At 44.0% G+C, this 22,891-nt stretch overlaps 1 protein-coding gene across 1 annotated transcript in view; it reads right to left on the reverse strand.

The window, feature by feature from the left end:
- The window catches only part of LOC126101245 (odorant receptor Or2-like), a 249,127-nt gene that overhangs the window by 182,134 nt on the left and 44,102 nt on the right, over nt 1-22,891 (reverse strand). Inside the window, exon 3 of the mRNA XM_049911932.1 lies at nt 32-115. Within this exon, the coding sequence (XP_049767889.1) occupies nt 32-115 (84 nt within the window). The remainder of the gene's footprint in view (nt 1-31; nt 116-22,891) is intronic.

A 22,891-nucleotide genomic window follows, 5' to 3' on the forward strand; every position in this document is an offset into this window, starting at 1 on the left:
TTAAAACAATGATTTTAGAATTTGTACATACCACCATTAACATTGGTTAAACACGTGTACTGGACGCATACTTTATGTGGCCCAAATTGTTTGCACCATACGCAGTTCTTGACGTCTGTAAAAGAAACAGACACATCAGCAGTTTACATACTTATTCACATTAACATTGTAACAGCTGGAGCATTTAAATTAAGAATGAATGAAAGGTAATTATTTGTTGTCTGTTTCACAAATAATCGCCATTTATCATTTGTCTAAAATGGACCTTAGTTTACCTATTAAATTTACTTTTAATAACAATGTAAACAATAAGTGGGTTAGCTGTCAATCATATGTTAATACTCCATAACAAAGACATCAAAGAAAAGTAAAATTCAGCGGACCTGCCAAAAGAAACTATTAATTTTACATATTATTATTAATTCTAATAATCTGCTGACTTTCATACACAGAATATTATTTCGTGCACTTTGTTTTTGGATCATCAGACTTCTGAATAGTTTAATAATGCACGACACTAATTTCTCTAAAACAAAGACGTCAGACAAAGTAAAATTCAGCCTGCCTACCACAAAAGGAAATTCTTAATTTTAAAGATTTTGATTAATCCTAATGATCTACTGATCTTCATATACAAAACATCGATTGCATGTAATAAGTTTTTGAATCATCAGTCTTGTTACAAATTTGACGTGACACATCACGAATTCCTCTCCAAGCCCACCTCAAAATCTCAGAGTAACACTTGTACCCTATATCTTCAATTGGTTGTTGGACATATTTCAATCTCTGTCGTTTCCGTTTCCTACAATTTTTACCCCTTACAGTTGCTTCTAATTCCATAGAAGTTATCCTCTGATGTCCTTATACAGTCCTAAGCCCTGTTCTGTCTCCCTGTCAGTGTTTTCCATGTCTTTCTTTCACCGCCAGATCTGCGGGAAACCTCGCCATTTCGTATCTTTTCAGACCACCTAATTTTCAGACATCATTATATGGCACCACATCTCAAACGCTTCGATTTTCTTATTTTCCGTTTTTACCACAGTTCATGATTCACTACTGTACTCCAGACGTACATCGTTAGAAATTTCTTCCTCCAATTAGAAATATACCTATGCTGGTCTCCTTTCCATCTCCACCTTGCTTTGTCGATCACGTATTGTTTTGCTTCGAAGGCAGCACAATTCTTTCACTTTATCTACTTCGCTGTCACCACTTCTGATATTTCGTTTAACGCTAATCCTGTGTGTGCTACTTCTCCTTACGTTCGTCTTTCTTCGGTTTGCAGGCCACGGTGGTCTAGCGGTTCTGGCGCTGCAGTTCGGAACCGCGGGACTGCTACGGTCGCAGGTTCGAATCCTGCCTCAGGCATGGGTGTGTGTGATGTCCTTAGGTTAGTTAGGTTTAAGTAGTTCTAAGTTCTAGGGGACTTATGACCTAAGATGTTGAGTCCCATAGTGCTCAGAGCCATTTGAACCATTTTTTCTTCGGTTTACTCGCACTCCATATTCTGTACTCGTTAGACTGATCATTCCGCTCAAGATAGCCTGCAATTCTACACTTCCACTGAAAACAGCAATTTTATTAGAGAATTTTATCATTAATATCCTTTCATCCTGAATCTTACAATCAGTGTGGAGTTTTATTTTATTTCCATCATTTCTTCTTCTGTATTTATATTGAACAGCAGTGTTGAAAGACTGGAGACTACACTTATATCCTTTTTAATACAAACTCTTCGTTCTTGTTCTTCCATTGCTACTGTCCCCCCCCCCCCCCCCCCTTGTTCTTGTACGTTTGTATAATGTCCGTCTTTCCACATAACTTACTCCTATTTTCATCAGAATTCCGGACGTCTTGTATAATTTTACATTTTCGAATGACATTTTTTTAAGACGACACGTCGAACGAACGTATAATGATTTTTCGCAAGTCTTGGTTTCATTATCAAGGGCATTTCCGCAAACCAAGCTGATCGTGATACTCAATTTTCTTTCCTGTTCTCCGTGTTAAGTTGATCGTTCGATAGTTCTCGCACATATCTACCTTTACTATCTTCGATACTATGTGTATGACGTTTTTTCGAAATGGCTGATAATACTTCTCCGGAATCAGATATTCTACTCCCCAAACAGAATAGTCGTTCAGTAGGCAATAGAACGATTGCATGTACAAAGTTGGTGACTGACTCTTGCAGCCTGTAATATGTTTGGCTTAAACGTAAATTTAGACAGTATTTTACGTGAAATTCGATTTCACACAAGATGTGCTTGACGATTGTATTTGCTGTGGTTTTCAGTACGAACGTTAGTTTGATGTAGTGCTCATCCTATTCTATTCTGTCCAGGTATCTTCATCACTACATGACTACTGCAACCTAAATCTATTTGAATCTGATTGCTATAGTCAACCTTGGCCTCCGTCTTGCTGTGGAGAGATTGTAAATCTAGTAGCAACATGGGCTGTGGAGTGGCAGTGAAAACACGACTCTAAACACAGTCACTAAACTAAAAGTATTGTTCCAAAAAAGGTGTTTGAAAGGAGCACAATAATGTAATCAAAATCTTATTCGTTTCTCTGATAGAAATCACTTATCTGATTAGAACTGTGTGCCAGACTGGGAAGAGAAACTGTACACTGCCACTTTCGGAGACAAGCGCTCTATCGGCCAAGTTATCAATACATGTCGGATGACCTTCTATCACAGTTTACTTCTCCCTGTACCTCTCTGCTATCTTCAAAACTTCACAGAAGATGCCCCCCATATCTAGCGGAACAACGACTCCAAGAAGGAAGGGTATTCCGGGAAAACAGCTCAGCAGAGCATAGGGAACTGTTTACAGAATGATTGCAGGGTAACTTTTTGCGAGGGTGATGGGAGTTGAAGCTGTGTAGACCGGTCAGCAGTCGTGGCTGGATGGAACAGTCTGCAGAATACAGTGCATGTTTTCCTTCTTTCTTCCTAACTTGTAAAAGCCTACTGCCAGGTGAGTTTCTGGGCAAATACGACATGTCAAAATCACCACGAGGGTGTAATATATGACATATTGTTATAAAAATGGTTCAAATGGCTCTGAGCACTATGGGACTTAACATCTGAGATCATCAGTCCCCTAGAACTTAGAACTACATAAACCTAACTAACCTAAGGACATCACACACATCCATGCCCGAGGCAGGATTCGAACCTGCGACCGTAGCAGCAGCGCGGTTCCCGACTGAAGCGCCTAGAGCCTCTCGGCCACACCGGCCGGCATATTGTTATAACTTTTCTCGTTTTCCTGTTCATGTGTCCACTCCCTGCCTGTCTCCAGTTCATAGTGTGGGCAGTGTACCTGACGTTAAACATGATTCATGTATTCAAGGTCTTGATGGCATTGCCGACAGTCAAATTGGCTTCCAAAATTTTTTTATTGATACTGTAGTTATATACTACATACTTTTCTGACCACAATTTTTATGCTAGATACTATTCAGTTGTAAACTTCTGCAGACTTTATGAAAGACAGCAATGAATCAACTCTGGTTGAAGCCAATTATAGGAAGTTTCTCAAGGTGCAGAAAACCAAGATTCAGTACCGGAAAGCCGGACTGACAGCCTGAGAAAAAAAATAAAATAAAAAATAAAAAAAATGCATGAGCGGTTTTTTGAGAAAATCGAAGGCAAAACACATAAAGGAAAGACCTGGTCTTGGCTGACCAACTGAACCCTAAAGAAGGAAATCTAAGATTTTTTCTGTACGAAAACAAGCTATCAGAACTAATGCCGACAAAGTAACAGTAGAGAAATCAACAGCCGCATGGGATTAGCCGAGCGGTCTAGGCGCTGCAGTCATGGACTGTGCGGCTGGTCCCGGCGGAGGTTCGAGTCCTCCCTCGGGTATGGGTGTGTGTGTTTGTCCTTAGAATAATTTAGGTTAAGTAGTGTGTAAGCTTAGGGACTGATGACCTTAGCAGTTAAGTCCCATAATATTTCACGCACATTACATTAGAGAAATCAACAAAATACCCAAAATGTAGACTTGCAAAGAAGCTGACGAAACTCTGAATGATATCCTTAGAATTTACCAGAAGATCGTCCTGGCTAGTTGCAGGCTAACGCACAAGCATGTGACACGAATGGTCCTGTGAAACGTATTTCAAAATTGTTATCTACCGGTGGCAACGAACTGGCGCGACCACAAGCAAGAAAAAGTTGTTGAAAACCAACATGCCAAATTATTGTGGGACTTGTAACACGTCGAATTTTGGAACACAATACACCAGACCACAATTCTTGAGGAAAAGAAAGTGTAGATCATTGATATTGCCATCCCAGGTGATAGCAGTATCGACAAACAACAAACTGAAAACCTGTCAGGTACGACCTACAGTGATCAAGGAATAATCCACTGATAGTGGTCACATCGCTTTCCGGCACACTCAGAGCAGCTCTGAAAGGCCTGAGTGACAGTGATAAAATATCCGTCTGGCAACTACAAAAAACCGCAACCATCTTTTACAGTGCAAGACGTGCAGGAGAAGAGTCAAAGAGTTTCTGGAAGGTACCGACACGAATGTGGAGCCTTGCTGCCTGTAGTATCGTGGCCAGCTGCCGATGGATTTCTCAGTTGTGGATCTATGTAGCGAACAGCCCAATCGAGGTGGTTCCATGGATTCTCGACTGGGTTTAAACTCAGGGAGTTTGGTGGCCAGGGGAGCTTGTAAAACTTATTCTGGTACTCGTAGAACCACTCACGTAGACTTCGAGCTGGTGACACGTTGCATTGTCCTGCTGGTAGAGGCCTACGAGAAGAAGACAAAAATTTGCACTCAAGGATACACATGGTCCCGAAGGAGAGCTGCACACATGTGTCGATCCAGTGTGCCTTTCAGAACGATGAGATAACCCAGGGAATGCCACGAAATCATTCTTTTGAGCTAATGGTCCCTTCTGGTTGCAGGGTGTTCGCTTTCAGACGTTCCACGCCGTACACGCCAACGGCCGTCTGCACCATGGAGCATAAAGCGTGATTCATCTAAAAAGGACACCTGTTGTCGCTTAGTGGGCATCCAGTTGCGGTACTGGCGTGCAAATTCCAGCAGTGAGCGTGGGTGGATGAGCCAGGCGCCTGCTGTGGACGTCTATACGCAGCAACCTTCGCTGAACAGTCGTTGAGGAGACAATGTTGGCAGCCCCTTGGTTCATCTGAGCGGTCAGATGCTCAACAGTTGCACGTCTACTCGCCCATACACATTCATGCACCCATCGTTCACCTTCCGTCGTCTATGGCGCGTGGTGCACTACAACTGCCTCGGCGCCGGATTTGGATAGTGCCATTTTGCCATACACGGTATACCTTAACCAATGAGTTACGCTAACAGATTCGGAAATGCTTCCACCTTCGGCCCGGAAGCCAATGATTACAGCATTTTGGACGTCATATAAATCCCTCCTTTTCCATATTTCGACAGCGACTGCAGTGGCGTCCTCGTTTCCCCGATACGATTTATATACTCCCCACTCAATGCTGGCACTTACTGTCCGTGAGTGGTTATAGCACGTTGACATTTAATATAGGCGTTGGTCTCATTAACGTGATCGGATTGTGTAGCATCAGTAATAGTAATAGCAATAGTTACTCCGCCTTGAGTAGTTAGTGTATTGAGGAGCTCAGTAGATACTTTTCATGGCCCAAAGTCATCTGAAATGAGGAGCAGGATGACTATAGCAGGCGTTAAAGAACGGCAACAGAAGTTACGAAACAAGTGGAAAAAAGCGTCGGTCATTCCAAGCTTGAGGAAGAGTTGGCAGACAGAAGAATAGAATTATAGCCCTTGTAAGGTGTCAGGCAAATCCAACACCTTCCATGAAAACCCTGACATAATAGCAAATCCGGCAGTATGTCACATAGCTCCGAATAAATCCTGACATTAAATTAACCAAAGTAATACGATCAACGAGTGAGCAAATGGAATATCGCAGACTAACACAAGAACGCTTAAATGCATGTCATACCTTCCCACCGTGAAACAGACGCAGGTTCGACGGGAGAAACGAGAACAGAAGCCGAGAGCAGAACCGTGTAGGCTAGAAAGCCCTATGACAAAGGACACCCACATCGCAAAGAGCAGCCCCCAGCCCATGTTAAAAGATAGAGCCCTCGAAAAGAACAGTGTAGATCTTACGATAACACTAAAAGGGCCACACCAGCTGCAAGTTTTAGCGTGAGTCTATACGCGTCTCTGTTACGTAGCAAACATTAAAAACATTGCCCCACCACGAAAAGTTTAACGTTTCTCATTGGATAGAGAGAATTTTTGTAGGCAGAGCTTAAGGTTAACATTGAGACACTGATTGGTCAGTTGGAAACACAGCCAGACACCTTTTTCTTAAACCCACTTCAGTAAATTGTAGTAAGGAGAAGTTATAGAGAGTTGCTTCCGAGACGGCGAGGTGTGTGGAGCTGCCCCGCCCGCCGCCCCCTGACGCTGACTAACCACCGACAAGGTAATGAACGCACGCGATGCCGCAAAAGAGCACATAAGGCTTCACTCAGAACTGCAGAAGTCTCATCTGTTACACCCCCTTTTTGCATAATACTAATGTCGATCGTCAATTAAACTTCATGGTATTCACATTTGCTACTAGAAGATAAAATCTGAAACGCGATAATTTTTCTGTTATATAATTATTGAGAAGCCACATCAGCCACTGTAATTTACGACAAGTTAAATAAGTAATTAAAGATAATTGAGGGTCACTGTAGACCATTTTTGATAGCTTTCTCTTTTATGAAACTTAATTTAAATCTAGATTACAGATGTGATATGACATAAGTCATCCTTCTATTGATTGTAGAACTTGGAAACCCACTCAGGGAATATTCGTTCACATTTTTTGTTGAACGTAGGTGGTTTTTATCATCCTGTGTTAAAATATTTCCTTTCATCAAAAGTGCAATTTATAAACAATGTTTTGTGAGTAGAATAAAAATTCCAATGGTAAACTTAACTGCCTTTTCGACGTTATTTTACCAGCTAACTAAAAATAGGGAAGCCTTGAACCCCTTCCAATAAATTTAGTTAGTATTAAGATTCTTTTACAGGGAGTGCAGTGGAGCTGACGCTGAAATCATTAAGTATTTGATTATATCATCGCTAGTCACTGAACTCTTCTGAACTGTACATGTCATGTGTGGTCTGGCGTCTCCTTACCAGCAACGGGTCCCAGGTTCAAACTAGTCAATTACCTAAAAAACACGCTCAGAGCGTCGTTGCGCGAAAGTGGTAGGGAGACACGACTTAGAACAAACAGACACCAGGCAGAATGTTAGACCCTACACCGCTGACGTCAGTCTGTTGTACAATAAGGAACATGTTTCATACCCATGCATTTTGGTATATTTTTGGAGAATGGAAATTTTTCTCCATAAAAATTAACATGGATCCAAAAACAGAGATGGTGCAGTAATCAGCAGCATCTCTTCACCCATAGGATCCACGGACAAGGCACTCAGGCCCTGTTCCTTGACTTCTGCAAGGCATTGTAACCTGTTCCACAATGTAGATTACTGAACAAACTACGAACATACCGAGTAGCAGACTATATTTGTGACTGGAATGAGGAATTCCTTGCAGCAGGATTTCAACACGTCATTCTTAACGGAGTAAAATCACACGATGTGAAGGTAATTCCGGGATTACCCAAAGGGAGTACTGTAGGGCCGTTTTGTGTACTGTTTGTAATAACGGTCTACATTCTAGCAGATAATGGTGGAGGTTCCGTACAGTTACTCACAGACGATGTTGTTTCCTATGGAAGGTTGTAATACCAGCAGACTGAAGCGAACTGGAAGAAGGCCTATAGAGATACAATGGGAATCGTACTGGCAACCAGTTGCACGCCAAAGATTTATCAAAATTATTGTCTATGTTTCCACAGATGTAAACCTGTCCTCCTCAGAGGAAGTAAAATACACTCCTGGAAATGGAAAAAAGAACACATTGACACCGGTGTGTCAGACCCACCATACTTGCTCCGGACACTGCGAGAGGGCTGTACAAGCAATGATCACACGCACGGCACAGCGGACACACCAGGAACCGCGGTGTTGGCCGTCGAGTGGCGCTAGCTGCGCAGCATTTGTGCACCGCCGCCGTCAGTGTCAGCCAGTTTGCCGTGGCATACGGAGCTCCATCGCAGTCTTTAACACTGGTAGCATGCCGCGACAGCGTGGACGTGAACCGTATGTGCAGTTGACGGACTTTGAGCGAGGGCGTATAGTGGGCATGCGGGAGGCCGGGTGGACGTACTGCCGAATTGCTCAACACGTGGGGCGTGAGGTCTCCACAGTACATCGATGTTGTCGCCAGTGGTCGGCGGAAGGTGCACGTGCCCGTCGACCTGGGACCGGACCGCAGCGACGCACGGATGCACGCCAAGACCGTAGGATCCTACGCAGTGCCGTAGGGGACCGCACCGCCACTTCCCAGCAAATTAGGGACACTGTTGCTCCTGGGGTATCGGCGAGGACCATTCGCAACCGTCTCCATGAAGCTGGGCTACGGTCCCGCACACCGTTAGGCCGTCTTCCGCTCACGCCCCAACATCGTGCAGCCCGCCTCCAGTGGTGTCGCGACAGGCGTGAATGGAGGGACGAATGGAGACGTGTCGTCTTCAGCGATGAGAGTCGCTTCACCTTGGTGCCAATGATGGTCGTATGCGTGTTTGGCGCCGTGCAGGTGAGCGCCACAATCAGGACTGCATACGACCGAGGCACACAGGGCCAACACCCGGCATCATGGTGTGGGGAGCGATCTCCTACACTGGCCGTACACCACTGGTGATCGTCGAGGGGACACTGAATAGTGCACGGTACATCCAAACCGTCATCGAACCCATCGTTCTACCATTCCTAGACCGGCAAGGGAACTTGCTGTTCCAACAGGACAATGCACGTCCGCATGTATCCCGTGCCACCCAACGTGCTCTAGAAGGTGTAAGTTAACTACCCTGGCCAGCAAGATCTCCGGATCTGTCCCCCATTGAGCATGTTTGGGACTGGATGAAGCGTCGTCTCACGCGGTCTGCACATCCAGCACGAACGCTGGTCCAACTGAGGCGCCAGGTGGAAATGGCATGGCAAGCCGTTCCACAGGACTACATCCAGCATCTCTACGATCGTCTCCATGGGAGAATAGCAGCCTGCATTGCTGCGAAAGGTGGATATACACTGTACTAGTGCCGACATTGTGCATGCTCTGTTGCCTGTGTCTATGTGCCTGTGGTTCTGTCAGTGTGATCATGTGATGTATCTGACCCCAGGAATGTGTCAATAAAGTTTCCCCTTCCTGGGACAATGAATTCACGGTGTTCTTGTTTCAATTTCCAGGAGTGTAGTATATATTACAACCCTATAGAATGCTGGCGACTGATTTAGGGACTGACTGTTGACTTTGAATGTAAATACAATAACTGTAACCTAAACAAAAGAAACACCGTCTAAACAGGCCTTCAGGCCTTGAAGGTCCAACGGTACAGCCACCATGTCATCCTCGGCCCTTAGGCGTCACCAGTTGCGGGATACGGAGGGGCATTTGGTCAGCACACCGCTCTCCCGGCCGTTGTCAATTTTCGTGACCAGTGCCGCTACTGCTGCTCAATTGGCCCCACAGGGACTGAGTGGACCTCGCTTTGCCAACAGCACTCGGCAGACCCAGACGGTGACCGATCAAAGTGCTAGTCAAGCCAGACAGCGCTTACTCTCAGTGATCTGACGGGAACCGGTGTTACTACTGTGCCAAGGCCGTTGGCGTAACTGTAATGTACTGCTCTTAAAGAGGCGAAGAGATCCACTAGTTTTCAGTAACACCATTAGGCATAAATCGCTGGAAATACACACATCAAAGAAAGTTGTGCAACACCTCGGTCCCGAGAGTTCCGGAACCTGTACAGAAAATTGGAATAAAGACCAACCTAAACATCATTTCCGCCCTTTTTATTCCGCATGAAAACCACGCATTGCATGTTGTACCAGCATACAGCGAGATCTTCAGTGGTGGTGGTCCAGATTGCTGTACACACCGGTACCTCTAATACCCAGTAGCACGCCCTCTTGCACTGATGCATGCCTGTATTCGTCCTGCCATCCTATCCACTAGTTCATCAAGGCACTGTTGGTTCAGATTGTCCCACTCCTCAACAGCGATTCGGCGTGGATCCCTGACAGGGGTTAATGGATCACATGGTTCATAAACAGCTCTTTTCAATCTATATCAGGCATGTTTGATAGGGTTCATGTCTGGAGAACATGTTGGCCACTCTAGTCTAGCGATGTCGTTTTCCTGATGGAAGTCATTCACAAGATGTGCGCGATGGGGGTGCGAATTGTCGTCCATGAAGACGAATGCCTCGCCAATATGCTGCCGATAGGGTTGCACTATCGGTCGCAGGATGGCATTTACGTATGTACAGCCGTTACGGCGCCTTCCATGACCGCCAGCGGCGTACGTCGTCCCCACACAATGCCATCCAAAAACAGCAGAGAACTTCCACCTAGCTACACTCGCTGGACAGTGAGTCTAAGGTGTTCATCCTGACCGGGTTGCCTCCAAACACGTCTTCGACGATTGTCAGGTTGAAGGTATATGCGGCACTCATCGGTGAAGAGAAAGTGATGCCAATACCGAACGATCCATTCGACATATTGTTGGGCCCATCTCTACCACGCTGCATGGTTTCGTGGTTGCAAAGATGGACCTCGCCATGGACGTCGGTCGTGAAGTTGGGCATTATGAGCCTATTGCGCACAGTTTGAGTCGTAATACGACGTCCTGTGGCTGCACGAAAACAATATTCAACATGGTGGCGTTGCTGTCAGGGTTCCTCCGAGCCATATTCCGTAGGTAGCGGTCACTGACTGCAGTAGCAGCTCTTGGGCAGCCTGAGCGAAGGATGTCGTCGACAGTTCCTGTCTTTCTGTATCTCCTCCATGTCCGAAGAACATCGCTTTTGTTCTCTACGAGAAGCCTGGACACTTCTCTTGTTGAGTGCCCTTCCTGGCACAAAGTAACAATGCGGACGCCATAAAACCACGGTATTGACCGTCTAGGTATGGTTGAACTACAGACAACATGAGCCGTGTACCTCCTTCCTGGTGGAATGACTGGAACTGATCGGCTGTCGGACGTCCTCCGTCTAATAGGCGCTGCTCATGCATGTTTATTTACATCTCTCGGCGGATTTAGTGACATCTCTGAATAGGCAAAGGGGCTATGTCTGTGACACAATATCCACAGTCAACCTCTATCTGCAAGAGTTCTGGGACCCAAGGTGGTGCAAAACTTTTTTTGATGTGTATAATAAGTGTTGTCAAATACCTAGGAAAAGGCATCCATTGTTGGAGAAGGTGGAGTGAGCGCAGGAAATATACGAGGCGTGTGAGAAAAGTGATGAGACTGACAACATTGCGAATGATCTGACAACGCTGGGTTGTTCTAGTTGTATAGACCGATGTGTTCATCCCTTCCAGATGCTCAGTCCGAGTTTCACCTCCGTACAGAAATCACGTAAATTTTGACAGCACCATCAGTGAAGTTGTGGTTTTTGTTGCGTATTACAAAAATGAAACAGCGGAATTTAGAGCAACTTTATGCAATCAAGTTTTGTGGTTAACTTGGGGAATCAGATAGTGTGACCTTTGAAAAGTTGAAACGTGCCTATGGGGAAGATTCTTTATCAAGAGCACAAGGGTTTCGCTGGTACAAATCGTTTTTGGAGATCCGAGATCACAATGAAGATGAACTTGGCTCACGGAGACCTTCAACTTCAAAAACCGACCAAAATGACGAACGTGTGCGTGCTCTAGTGAGGTCAGACTGACGTTTAACAATAAGGATGATGGGTGACCTGTTAAATACTTCCGATGTACATCAAATTTTGAGCGAACTTTTGGCAATGTGAAAGGTTTGTACTGAAATGTTGCCGAAAAACCTCACAACTGAGAAAATGGACAATCGAAGGAACGTGTGCGTTGATCCTCTTGAGAAGGCTGCCAATGACCACGAATCGTTCACTCGTGGGATGACAGGTAATGAATCCTGGATTTTTGAGTACGATCCTGAGATATAGCGGCAATGTGAGAAGTGACACTCTCAGACATCTCCTCGACCGAGAGAAGCTCGAATGAGCAAATCAGAGATCGAAACAATGTTGATTTTCTTCTTTGAGCGTTCGTTCCAAGCAACACATTACTTCCTCCCACCACGTAAGTCTCGCGAAATGATCACGTCGACGAGAGATTAGAGACAATGCGGAGGTTTTCCGACCTACATTCTTCCCATGCGCCATTCGTGAATGGTACAGGGAAGGCGCTTAACAGGCAGTGTACCGGTACCCTCTGCCACGTACCTGCGGAGTATACATGTAGATTTTGATAGCGTGATAAGACCTTGAAGCTCAAAGTCACAATACCTTAGTTGTACAAATGAGATCGATTAATTACGACCTCCCGTTTACCTCCAACATATTAACCCGACGGGAATCACTGCAAATAAAGCAACGCATCAGGACTGGTGAATATACTAGGTTATCCCGGACATGGGAGTCTGTTATACCCAGAGTATTATTTCAGAGTCTTTCAAATATCTTCAGCCGGAATTTCTTAGGAATTGTAAGCATCCGAGCAGTACTGAAAGAATTGTCAGTTACGCAAAATAACATCAATTCAACGTAACATTTTAATTTCGATCTGAGAGAATTTCATTTCTCTCGATAAAATCAAGAATCAAGGCGTACAACGTAATCAACGCATGCGCCGCCATAAGCAAGTACAAATGAAAAGACTCTGCAAAAGAGAATGCCTCCTGGGGACACTGGGAAGAAGGTACTTAAATTATAGAAAACCACGTCAGACTGCTGCTGGGAGTCTTCCGTGGGCAAAAACTGGTGCAGAAAAGAAATTTGAGAGAATAGTTGGATTATACTAGGCGTTTGAAAGATGAACCGCAAACGGAAAATGGATAACTGGTTGTTATCGCACCTTTAATCTGCGATTAAAGTCAAAATATTGCCTCGGTCTTTCTAGCCATAGGAAAACGTGGATATCCCACTACCAACATTAACAAGTATTTGAAGTAGGTCGTGTGGCCATCACCAGGCAGAATCAGGAATAAAGTTTGAAGGTTAAGGTGAAAAATATTCATAATTTGGCTGCAAAGTTTCATCCTAACAAATCCAAAATGGAAACGACTAGGACAAAAAGAATTGCTAATGAATAGTTAAACTAACTAGAGATAATTTTCTTGCGAATTTGATATATCATATCAGGCAGCACCTAATAGAGATGACTTAAAACCTCAATACGAAAGGCATCTCGAACATTGGCACTCTACCAAGAACAATATAGATGGTCAAATGACACTTGTGACAAACCAACGTATGAAAGATTTAAAATGTGCAACTATGGAACTCTCACAAACAGAAACCTTATTCTTTTACTGGTGCCTTTTTCCTGTGGTTTCACAGGGTCGGCATGGTTAGGGTCGGATTTGGCAGAATTGAGTGGAGGGGGTGGCTGGATGCCCTTCCTGCCACCACCCCATACCCCCTGGGATGGAATTACTGTACCCTAGCTGTCTGCAGCTAGTGTAATCTGTGGAATAGTGCGAACGTGTTCAGATGCCTGCGAGTCGTGTAACTGAGGCGGAAAGCGGAAATCAGCCCCATATTCACCTAGGTGGATGTGGAAAACCGCCTAAAAACCACATCCAAGCTGTCCGGCACACCAGCCAACGTCGGTAATCCTCCACGCGGATTAGATCTGGGGCCAGCGCGCATACCCGAGCCCAGGAAGCAGCGTATTAGCGCTTTCGGCTAACCTGTCGGGTTCTCACAAACAGAAATACATGTGTAGGAATTCCTCAAAATTAAAAAAAAAAGAAAAATTCAACCGAAATAGTCAGAACAGGTAAACGTAAATACAAGCACAGCATGCTAACTGAAACTGATGAAGCCTTCACACGAAAGAACACTAGAAACTTCCACTAGCAATTTAAAGTAGAGGTCCGACTGTATTAATCCCCCAACGTATGCTTCAAAACCCCCAAATGGAACGCTGGAGGCAAAGATGATTCCGAACTCCTTGCAATCTACTTTCAGAATTTATTAGGCTGTGAGAACCCTAACTACCAACTTATTTTTAAAAACCAGTCCCGTACCAAGAAGAAATATGCCTAAAGTAGAAAGAGTCAAAAAAATAATCTCGCATATCAGAAATAATTCGGCACCGGGTGAACTCAAAATAATTGCGAAATAGGTGGTGACTGGTTGATTTATGCCATTCAAGTAATATTAATCTTAGCCAAGAACTGAAACATTTCACATACCAACAGGAAAGCTATGTATGTAGACTTACAAAACCAGAAAATATTCCACAGTCAGGGGGCATAGTAAGGATTCAGTTTCGTCATAGGAACTGTAAGATCTCCAAATGCTCCGATATAGGTAATGGTGGCGGAAATCTGTACAGACATAGTACTCTGCATGTTAGATCAATATATGCGTTCATCAGATCGGTACTGGTCATCGTTCCTGTAGAGGTCCAACGGAGTGGGTGTAGTTGACAACTGAGATGATAACCATCAGATCACTGTCTACAGACGGGAGATCACTAGACACTTATGTCAGACAAGAATGTCAAGTGATAACAATGAGGAAACGTGTGAGGACGACAGAACAGTTTCACGATCTGGCAATGGCAGAGTTATTAAAAAGATCAAGAGAGAATATCTTTAAGAGTGATGTTGTTGTTGTTGTGGTCTTCAGTCCAGAGACTGGTTTGATGCAGCTCTCCATGCTACTCTATCCTGTGCAAGCTTCTTCATCTCCCAGTACCTACTACAACCTACATCCTTCTGAATCTGCTTAGTGTATTCATCTCTTGGTCTCCCCCTACGATTTTTACTCTCCTCGCTGCCCTCCAATACTAAATTGGTGATCCCTTGATGCCTCAGAACATGTCCTACCAACCGATTCCTTCTTCTGGTCAAGTTGTGCCACAAACTTCTCTTCTCCCCAATCCTATTCAATACTTCCTCATTAGTTATGTGATCTACCCATCTAATCTTCAGCATTCTTCTGTAGCACCACATTTCGAAAGCTTCTATTCTCTTCTTGTCCAAACTATTTATCGTCCATGTTTCACTTCCATACATGGCTACACTCCATACAAATACCTTCAGAAATGACTTCCTGACACTTAAATCTATACTCGATGTTAACAAATTTCTCTTATTCAGAAACGCTTTCCTTGCCATTGCCAGTCTACATTTTATATCCTCTCCACTTCGACCATCATCAGTTATTTTGCTCCCCAAATAGCAAAACTCCTTTACTACTTTAAGTGGCTCATTTCCTAATCTAATACCCTCAACATCACCCGACTTAATTCGACTACATTCACTTATCCTCGTTTTGCTTTTGTTGATGTTCATCTTATATCCTCCCTTCAAGACACCATCCATTTCGTTCAACTGCTCTTCCAAGTCCTTTGCTGTATCTGACAGAATTACAATGTCATCGGCGAACCTCAAAGTTTTTATTTCTTCTCCATGGATTTATACCAGAGAAACAATGCTGGTTTTCTTCTTTGAGCGTTCGTTCCAAGCAACACATTACTTCCTCCCACCACGTAAGTCTCGCGAAATGATCACGTCGACGAGAGATTAGAGACGATGCGGAGGTTTTCCGACCGACATTCTTCCCATGCGCCATTCGTGAATGGTACAGGGAAGGTACTCAACAGGCAGTGTACCGGTACCCTCTGCCACGTACCTGCGGAGTATACATGTAGATTTTGATAGCGGGATAAGACCTTGAAGCTCAAAGTCACAATACCTTAGTTGTACAAATGAGATCGATTAATTACGACCTCCCGTTTACATCCAACATATTAACCCGACGGGAATCACTGCAAATAAAGCAACGCATCAGGACTGGTGAATATACTAGGTTATCTCGGACATGGGAGTCTGGGATACCCAGAGTATTATTTCAGAGTCTTTCAAATATCTTCAGCCGGAATTTCTTAGGAATTTTAAGCAACCGAGCAGTACTGAAAGAATTGTCAGTTACGGAAAATAACATCAACTCAACGTAAAATTTTAATTTTGATCTGAGAGAATTTCATTTCTCTCGATAAAATCAAGAATCAAGACGTACAACGTAATCAACGCATGCGCCGCCATAAGCAAGTACAAATGAAAAGACTCTGCAAAAGAGAATGCCTCCTGGGGACACTGGGAAGAAGGTACTTAAATTATAGAAAACCACGTCAGACTGCTGCTAGGAGTCTTCAGTGGGCAAAAACTGGTGCAGAAATACCTACTCCGAATTTTTCTTTTGTTTCCTTTACTGCTTGCTCAATATACAGATTGAATAACATTGGGGAGAGGCTACAACCCTGTCTTACTCCTTTCCCAACCGATGCTTCCCTTTCATGTCCCTCGACTCGTATAACTGCCATCTGGTTTCTGTACAAATTGTAAATAGCCTTCCGCTCCCTATATTTTACCCCTGCCACCTTAATAATTTGAAAGAGAGTATTCCAGTCAACATTGTCAAAAGCTTTCTCTAAGTCCACAAATGCTACAAACGTAGGTTTGCCTTTTCTTAACCTATTTTCTAAGATAAGTCGTAGGGTCAGTATTGCCTCACGTGTTCCAACATTTCTACGGTATCCAAACTGATCTTCCCCGAGGTCGACTTCTACCAGTTTTTCCATTAGTCTGTAAAGAATTCGCGTTAGTATTTTGCAGCTGTGAGTTATTAAACTGATAGTTCGGTAATTTTCACATCTGTCAACACCTGTTTTCTTTGGAATTGGAATTATTATATTCTTCTTGAAGTCTGAGGGTATTTCGCCTGTCTCATACATTTTGCTCTCCAGATGGTAGAGTTTTGTCATGACTGGCTCTCCCAAGGCTGTCAGTAGTTCTAATGGAATGTTGTCTACTCCCGGGGCCTTGTTTGGACATAGATCTTTCAGTGCTCTGTCAAACTCTTCACGCAGTATCGTATCTCCCATTTTATCTTCATCTACATCCTCTTCCATTTCCATAATATTGTCCTCAAGTACATCGCCCTTGTATAGACCCTCAATATACTCCTTCCACCTTTCTGCTTTCCTTCCTTGCTTAGAACTGGGTTTCCATCTGAGCTCTTGATATTCATACAAGTGGTTCTCTTTTCTCTAAAGGTCTCTTTAACTTTCCTGTAGGCAGTATCTATCTTACCCCTAGTGAGTTATGCCTCTACATCCTTACATTTGTCCTCTAGCCATCCCTGCTTAGCCATTTTGCGCTTCCTGTCGATCTCATTTTTGAGACGTTTGTATTCCTTTTTGCCTGCTTCATTTACTGCATTTTTATATTTTCTCCCTTCATCAATTAAATTCAATATTTCTTCTGTTACCCAAGGATTTCTACTAGCCCTCTTCTTTTTACCTACTTGATCCTTTGCTGCCTTCACTACTTCATCCCTCAAAGCTACCCATTCTTCTTCTACTGTATTTCTTTCCCCCATTCCTGTCAATTGTTCCCTTATGCTCTCCCTGAAACTCTGTACAACCTCTGGTTCTTTCATTTTATCCAGGTCCCATCTCCTTAAATTCCCACCTTTTTGCAGCTTCTTCAGTTTTAATCTACAGTTCATAACCAATAGATTGTGGTCAGAGTCCACATCTGCCCCTGGAAATGTCTTACAATTTAAAACCCGGTTCCTAAATCTCTGTCTTCCCATTACATAATCTATCTGACACCAATGAGTATCTCCAGGCTTCTTCCATGTATACAACCTTCTTTTCTGATTCTTGAACCAAGTGTTAAATATGATTAAGTTGTGCTCTGTGCAAAATTCTACCAGGCGGCTTTTTCGTCCATTTCTTATCCCCAATCCATATACAATACGTTTCCTTCTCTTCCTTTTCCTAGTATCGAATTCCAGTCACCCATGACTATTAAATTTTCGTCTCCCTTCACTACCTGAATAATTTCTTTTGTCTCATCATACATTTCTTCAATTTCTCCGTCATCTGCAGAGCTAGTTGGCATATAGACTTGTACTACTGTCGTAGGCGTGGGCTTCGTGTCTATCTTGGCGTTCATTCTGTTGTTTGTAGTAGCTTACCCGAATTTTTTTTTATTCATTATTAAACCTACTCTTGCATTCCCCCTATTTGACTTTGTATTTATAACCCTGTATTCACCTGACCAAAAGTCTTGTTCCTCCTGCCACCGAACTCCGCTAATTCTCACTATACCTAACTTTAACCTACCCATTTCCCTTTTTAAATTTTCTAATCTACCTGCCCGATTAAGGGATCTGACATTGCACGCTCCGATCCGTAGAACGCCAGTTTTCCTTCTCCTGATAACGACATCCTCTTGAGTAGTCCCCACCCGGAGATCCGAATGGGGGACTAATTTACCTCCGTAATATTTTACCCAAGAGGACGCCATCATCATTTATCCACACAGTGAAGCTGCATGCCGTCGGGAAAAATTACGGCCGTAGTTTCCCCTTGTTTTCAGCCGTTCGCAGTACCAGCAGCGCAAGGCCGTTTTGGTTAGTGTTACAAGGCCAGATCACTCAATCATCCAGACTGTTGCCCCTGCAACTACTGAAAAGGCTGCTGCCCCTCTTCAGGAACCGTACGTTTGTCTGGCCTCTCAGCAGATACCCCTCCGTTGTGGTTGCACCTACGGTACGGCTATCTGTATCGCTGAGGCACGCAAGCCTCCCCACTAAAGGCAAGGCCTATGGTTCATGACGTCATATCTTTTCGACTATGTGTCGCACAGTGATATAACGTTGTTGGTGGATACTGTCTGCGAAATTTATTGCGAGTAGAGCGAGTGACAAAGAAGTAATAAATTTAAATGTTATGTCTGATGCGGCAGTTTCTTACATATCTCATTTTTGTCATATCTCCTGAACTAAATAGCGTACAATGATATAATTTTGCACTTACATTCAGTGTTATTTGTGCGTACTTCCTGTAAAATGAGTCCCGAATACCGTTAGTAGGAAGTAATAAAATATAACGTCATGCCTCGTGCTCTACTTTTACTGCTTTAACTGAGGAGAAGTGGTAATCGTTAAACTTGTTTCCTTTACTCATTTTTAAGGGTTGTCACCGACAAAATATTTCGTAGGCCTTTGAAATTATGTATAAAATTTGTTGTATGTCGTTAAGTGCTCCCATTCTCAAATGGCGAATTAATGAAATCTGGGAGTTCACATGTCTCGGGCTACACTTCTTTTTCACCCCATCCCCGGAACTTTAACAGGTGCACAATATGATCAAAAGTATCCGGACACCTGGCAGAAAATGACTTACAAGTTCGTGGCGCCCTCGATCGGGAATTCTGGAATTCAATATGATGTTGCCCCCCCCCCCCCCCTCCCTCCATGACAGCTTCCACTCTCGCAGGCATACGTTCAACCAGGTGCTGGAAGTTCCCTTGGGGAACGGCAGCTCATTCTTCACGGAGTGCCGCAGTGAGGAGAGGTATCGATGTCGGTCGGTGAGGCCTGGCACGAAGTCGGCGTTCCAAAACATCCCAACGGTGTTCTATAGGATTCAGGTCAGGACTCTGTGCAGGCCAATCCATTACATGGATGTTATTGTCGTGTAACCACTCAGTCACAGGTCGTGCATTATGAACAGGGGGTCGATCGTGTTGAATGATGCAATCGCCATCCTCGCCATCCTGATTAACATTAAAACATTAATGTAGGCGTGTGCTGTGATAGCGCCCCGCAAAACAACGAGGAGTGCAAGCCCCCTCCATGAAAAACACGACTACACCATAACACCACCGCCTCCGAATTTTACTCTTGGCACCACACACACGCCGGCAGATATCACAAGACTATACAGAAAATCCAGACATTCGCAGAACCCGTTTATTCTGAATCTGGGGACCTACTTCCACAACCATAGATGGAAACATAAAAGACCAAAAAACATACTTTTAAGGACCTAACATCTATGGCCAAGTTCACGCAAACACAACGGTACAGGTGAGCCCCTGTTAATCAGCCACCATTACTGGATATCCAGTTGGAACACACATGCCGAATAACTGGCACCACACAGGGAAGCCGTACCGTACACTAACTACATGCAGGCAAGATCCACCCCCTTCCCCCCCCCCCCCACACACACACAGTGAGATGATATATGGCCGATCTCCCACCAATATACAGTATAACAATCCTGATTGTTCCAGGAATGCAGCAGCTGCAGCAAACTAGGATACATCGCCATCGCGTGCCTCGGTAATGATGCATGATACCCATACTAACAAACCCAACCTTGCATGAACTATCGCAGCTAGTAAGCCACTACTGCTCTTACTACCCATCCCAATGTCGCAGAAGTTTTTTTTTCCCACGGCACGAGCCTTGGAACTATTTTCCCTCTGCTCTTCAAATTGCTACTCTCATTTGCGTTTCGTCCACTATCTATCACCTGATGGACCGTGTTAATGCGTAGTCTTACCCAGACGCACGGATAACATCACAGCCCAGCATCCTGTGATCCACCTATTATATAACTAACATGTTGACGGAGGTGACAGTAGAACTTTTGGTCTGGTCACCACGTTGGTGCGGGCGTGGAGGGGCCCCATCTCTCTTTTTCTTAACAAAAAAAAAAAAAAAAAAAAGGATGACGTTCACCGGGCATTCGCCATACCCACGCCCTGCAATCGGATCGCCATATTGTGTACCGTGATTCGTCACTAAACACAACGTTTTTCCACTGTTCAACCATGCAATGTAGTACGCTCCTTACACCAAGCGAAGCGTCGTTTGGCATTTACTGGCCATATGTGTGGCTTATCAGCAGCCGCTCGACCATGAAATCCAAGTTTCCTCACCTCCCGCCTAACTGTCAAAGTAATTGCAGTGGATCATGATGCAGTTTGGAATTCCTGTGTGATGGTCTGTATACATGTCTGCCCATTACACATTACGAACCTCTTCAACTGTCGGCAGTCTCTGTCTGTTAACAGACGAAGTCGGTCTGTAAGCTTTTGTACTGTACTTGTCCCTTCACGTTTCCACTTAAGTACCACATCGGAAAGAGAGGATCTAGGGATGTTTAGGCGTGTGGAAATCTCGCGTACAGACGTATGACACAAGTGACCACGTTCGAAGTCCGTGAGTTTCGCGGAGCGCCCTATTCTGCTGTCTCACGATGTCTAATGACAACTGAGGTTGCTGATATGGAGTACCTGGCAGTAGGTGGCATCACAATGCACCGAATATGAAAAATGTATGTTTTTGGGGGTGTCCGGGTACTTTTGATCACATAGTGTAGGTGGTTCTCATCCCCTCAAAAACCGTTGCATGATAGTAAGACAATGGTACCAAGTTTGGTTAAAGTAATATATTATGTATGCCATGATTGTACTTATATCCTGAGCAATGAGATGTATGCACTTTTCTTTCGCATTCTGTGCTGCATGGATCGATAAACCAGTCCCGTACAATGGGCTCAATGAGTCAAAACTCTAAGAATAGTATGCTTGTTATTCTTTGTGACTAATGAGTTATTCCAAATGCCTAGTATATAGGCTAACCTTGACAAACCAGCCACGTATGGTTCAAATGGCTATGAGCACTATGAGACTTAACATCTGAGGTCATCAGTCCCCTAGAACTTAGAACTACTTAAACCTAACTAACCTAAGGACATCACACACATCCATGCTCGAGGCAGGATTCGAACCTACGACCGTAGCAGTCGCGCGGTTCCGGACTGAAGCGCCTAGAACCGCACGGCCACCGCGGCCGGCAGCCACATATAATACTGGAAATAATATTATTAGTTATAGTATTTTAGTAATTATTTAATTGAACTGTATTGTTAAGAGCTTCGTGTAAAATCTGATTGCAAGTACAGGGCTCATATCTTGCCAGGTTAAATAAATAAAAATATAGCACCAGTTCTTAAATGATCATTTACTTTTCTATGATCCTAACTATCTACGAGGGCAATTACTATTAGCATTAAATGCAATTAACACGTCAGGCATTTGAAACTCCCTGGAAGGGTAGATGTATGCTTTGAGAAAGTTCTGGTATACGCTGACAGTTGGCATGACAAGCTAAATAGGAAAGGCAGATGAAAGAAGATGGTCATGTCTCTAGTTGTGCGTAGAGCAACAGTGAGCAGTAATACGGTTTTTGTGGTTGTAGGGCATAAAACGTCTACAGATTCATAGAAGGATGTTTGAAATGTATGGAGATAGCTGCATTAGCGAGAGAAGAGTGTATAAGTGGGTAAATGGCTTTAAAAATGGACGTATGTCAGGCCCAGCATGGCCGTTACTGACCTCTGCCAGGCACTTAAATGTGATTTGCAGAGTATCCATGCAGATGTAGATGTAGATGTAAAATCTGGAATGTTCTGATGCCATGATTCGTGAAAATCGGTGTATTTCTGGGGAAGCTTTATCCAGGAAGCTATCACATCCACTCATACAATTATTAATTAGGTCCTCAAGTGCCGTTATTGTGTGCATGATAGCCGGCCAGAGTGGTCGTGCGGTTCTAGGCGCTATAGTCTGGAACCGAGCAACCGCTCCAGTCGCAGGTTAGAATCTTGCCTCGGGCATGGATGTGTGTGATGTCCTTAGGTTAGTTAGGTTTAATTAGTTCTAGGTTCTAAGCGACTGATGACCTCAGCAGTTACGTCGCATAGCGCTCAGAGCCACTTGAACCATTTTTTGTGTGCATGATAGGTGTCTAGCTTGCCCACTGGTGACCACAAGATGATGCGTGTTCTGGCTGCAGCATCGTTTCTGGAGCAATACACTGCTGAAGAGTACGACTTTCTGA

The sequence above is a fragment of the Schistocerca cancellata genome, chromosome 9 (assembly GCF_023864275.1).
Source record: "Schistocerca cancellata isolate TAMUIC-IGC-003103 chromosome 9, iqSchCanc2.1, whole genome shotgun sequence".
In the NCBI taxonomy this organism is placed as follows: Eukaryota; Metazoa; Arthropoda; class Insecta; order Orthoptera; family Acrididae; genus Schistocerca; species Schistocerca cancellata.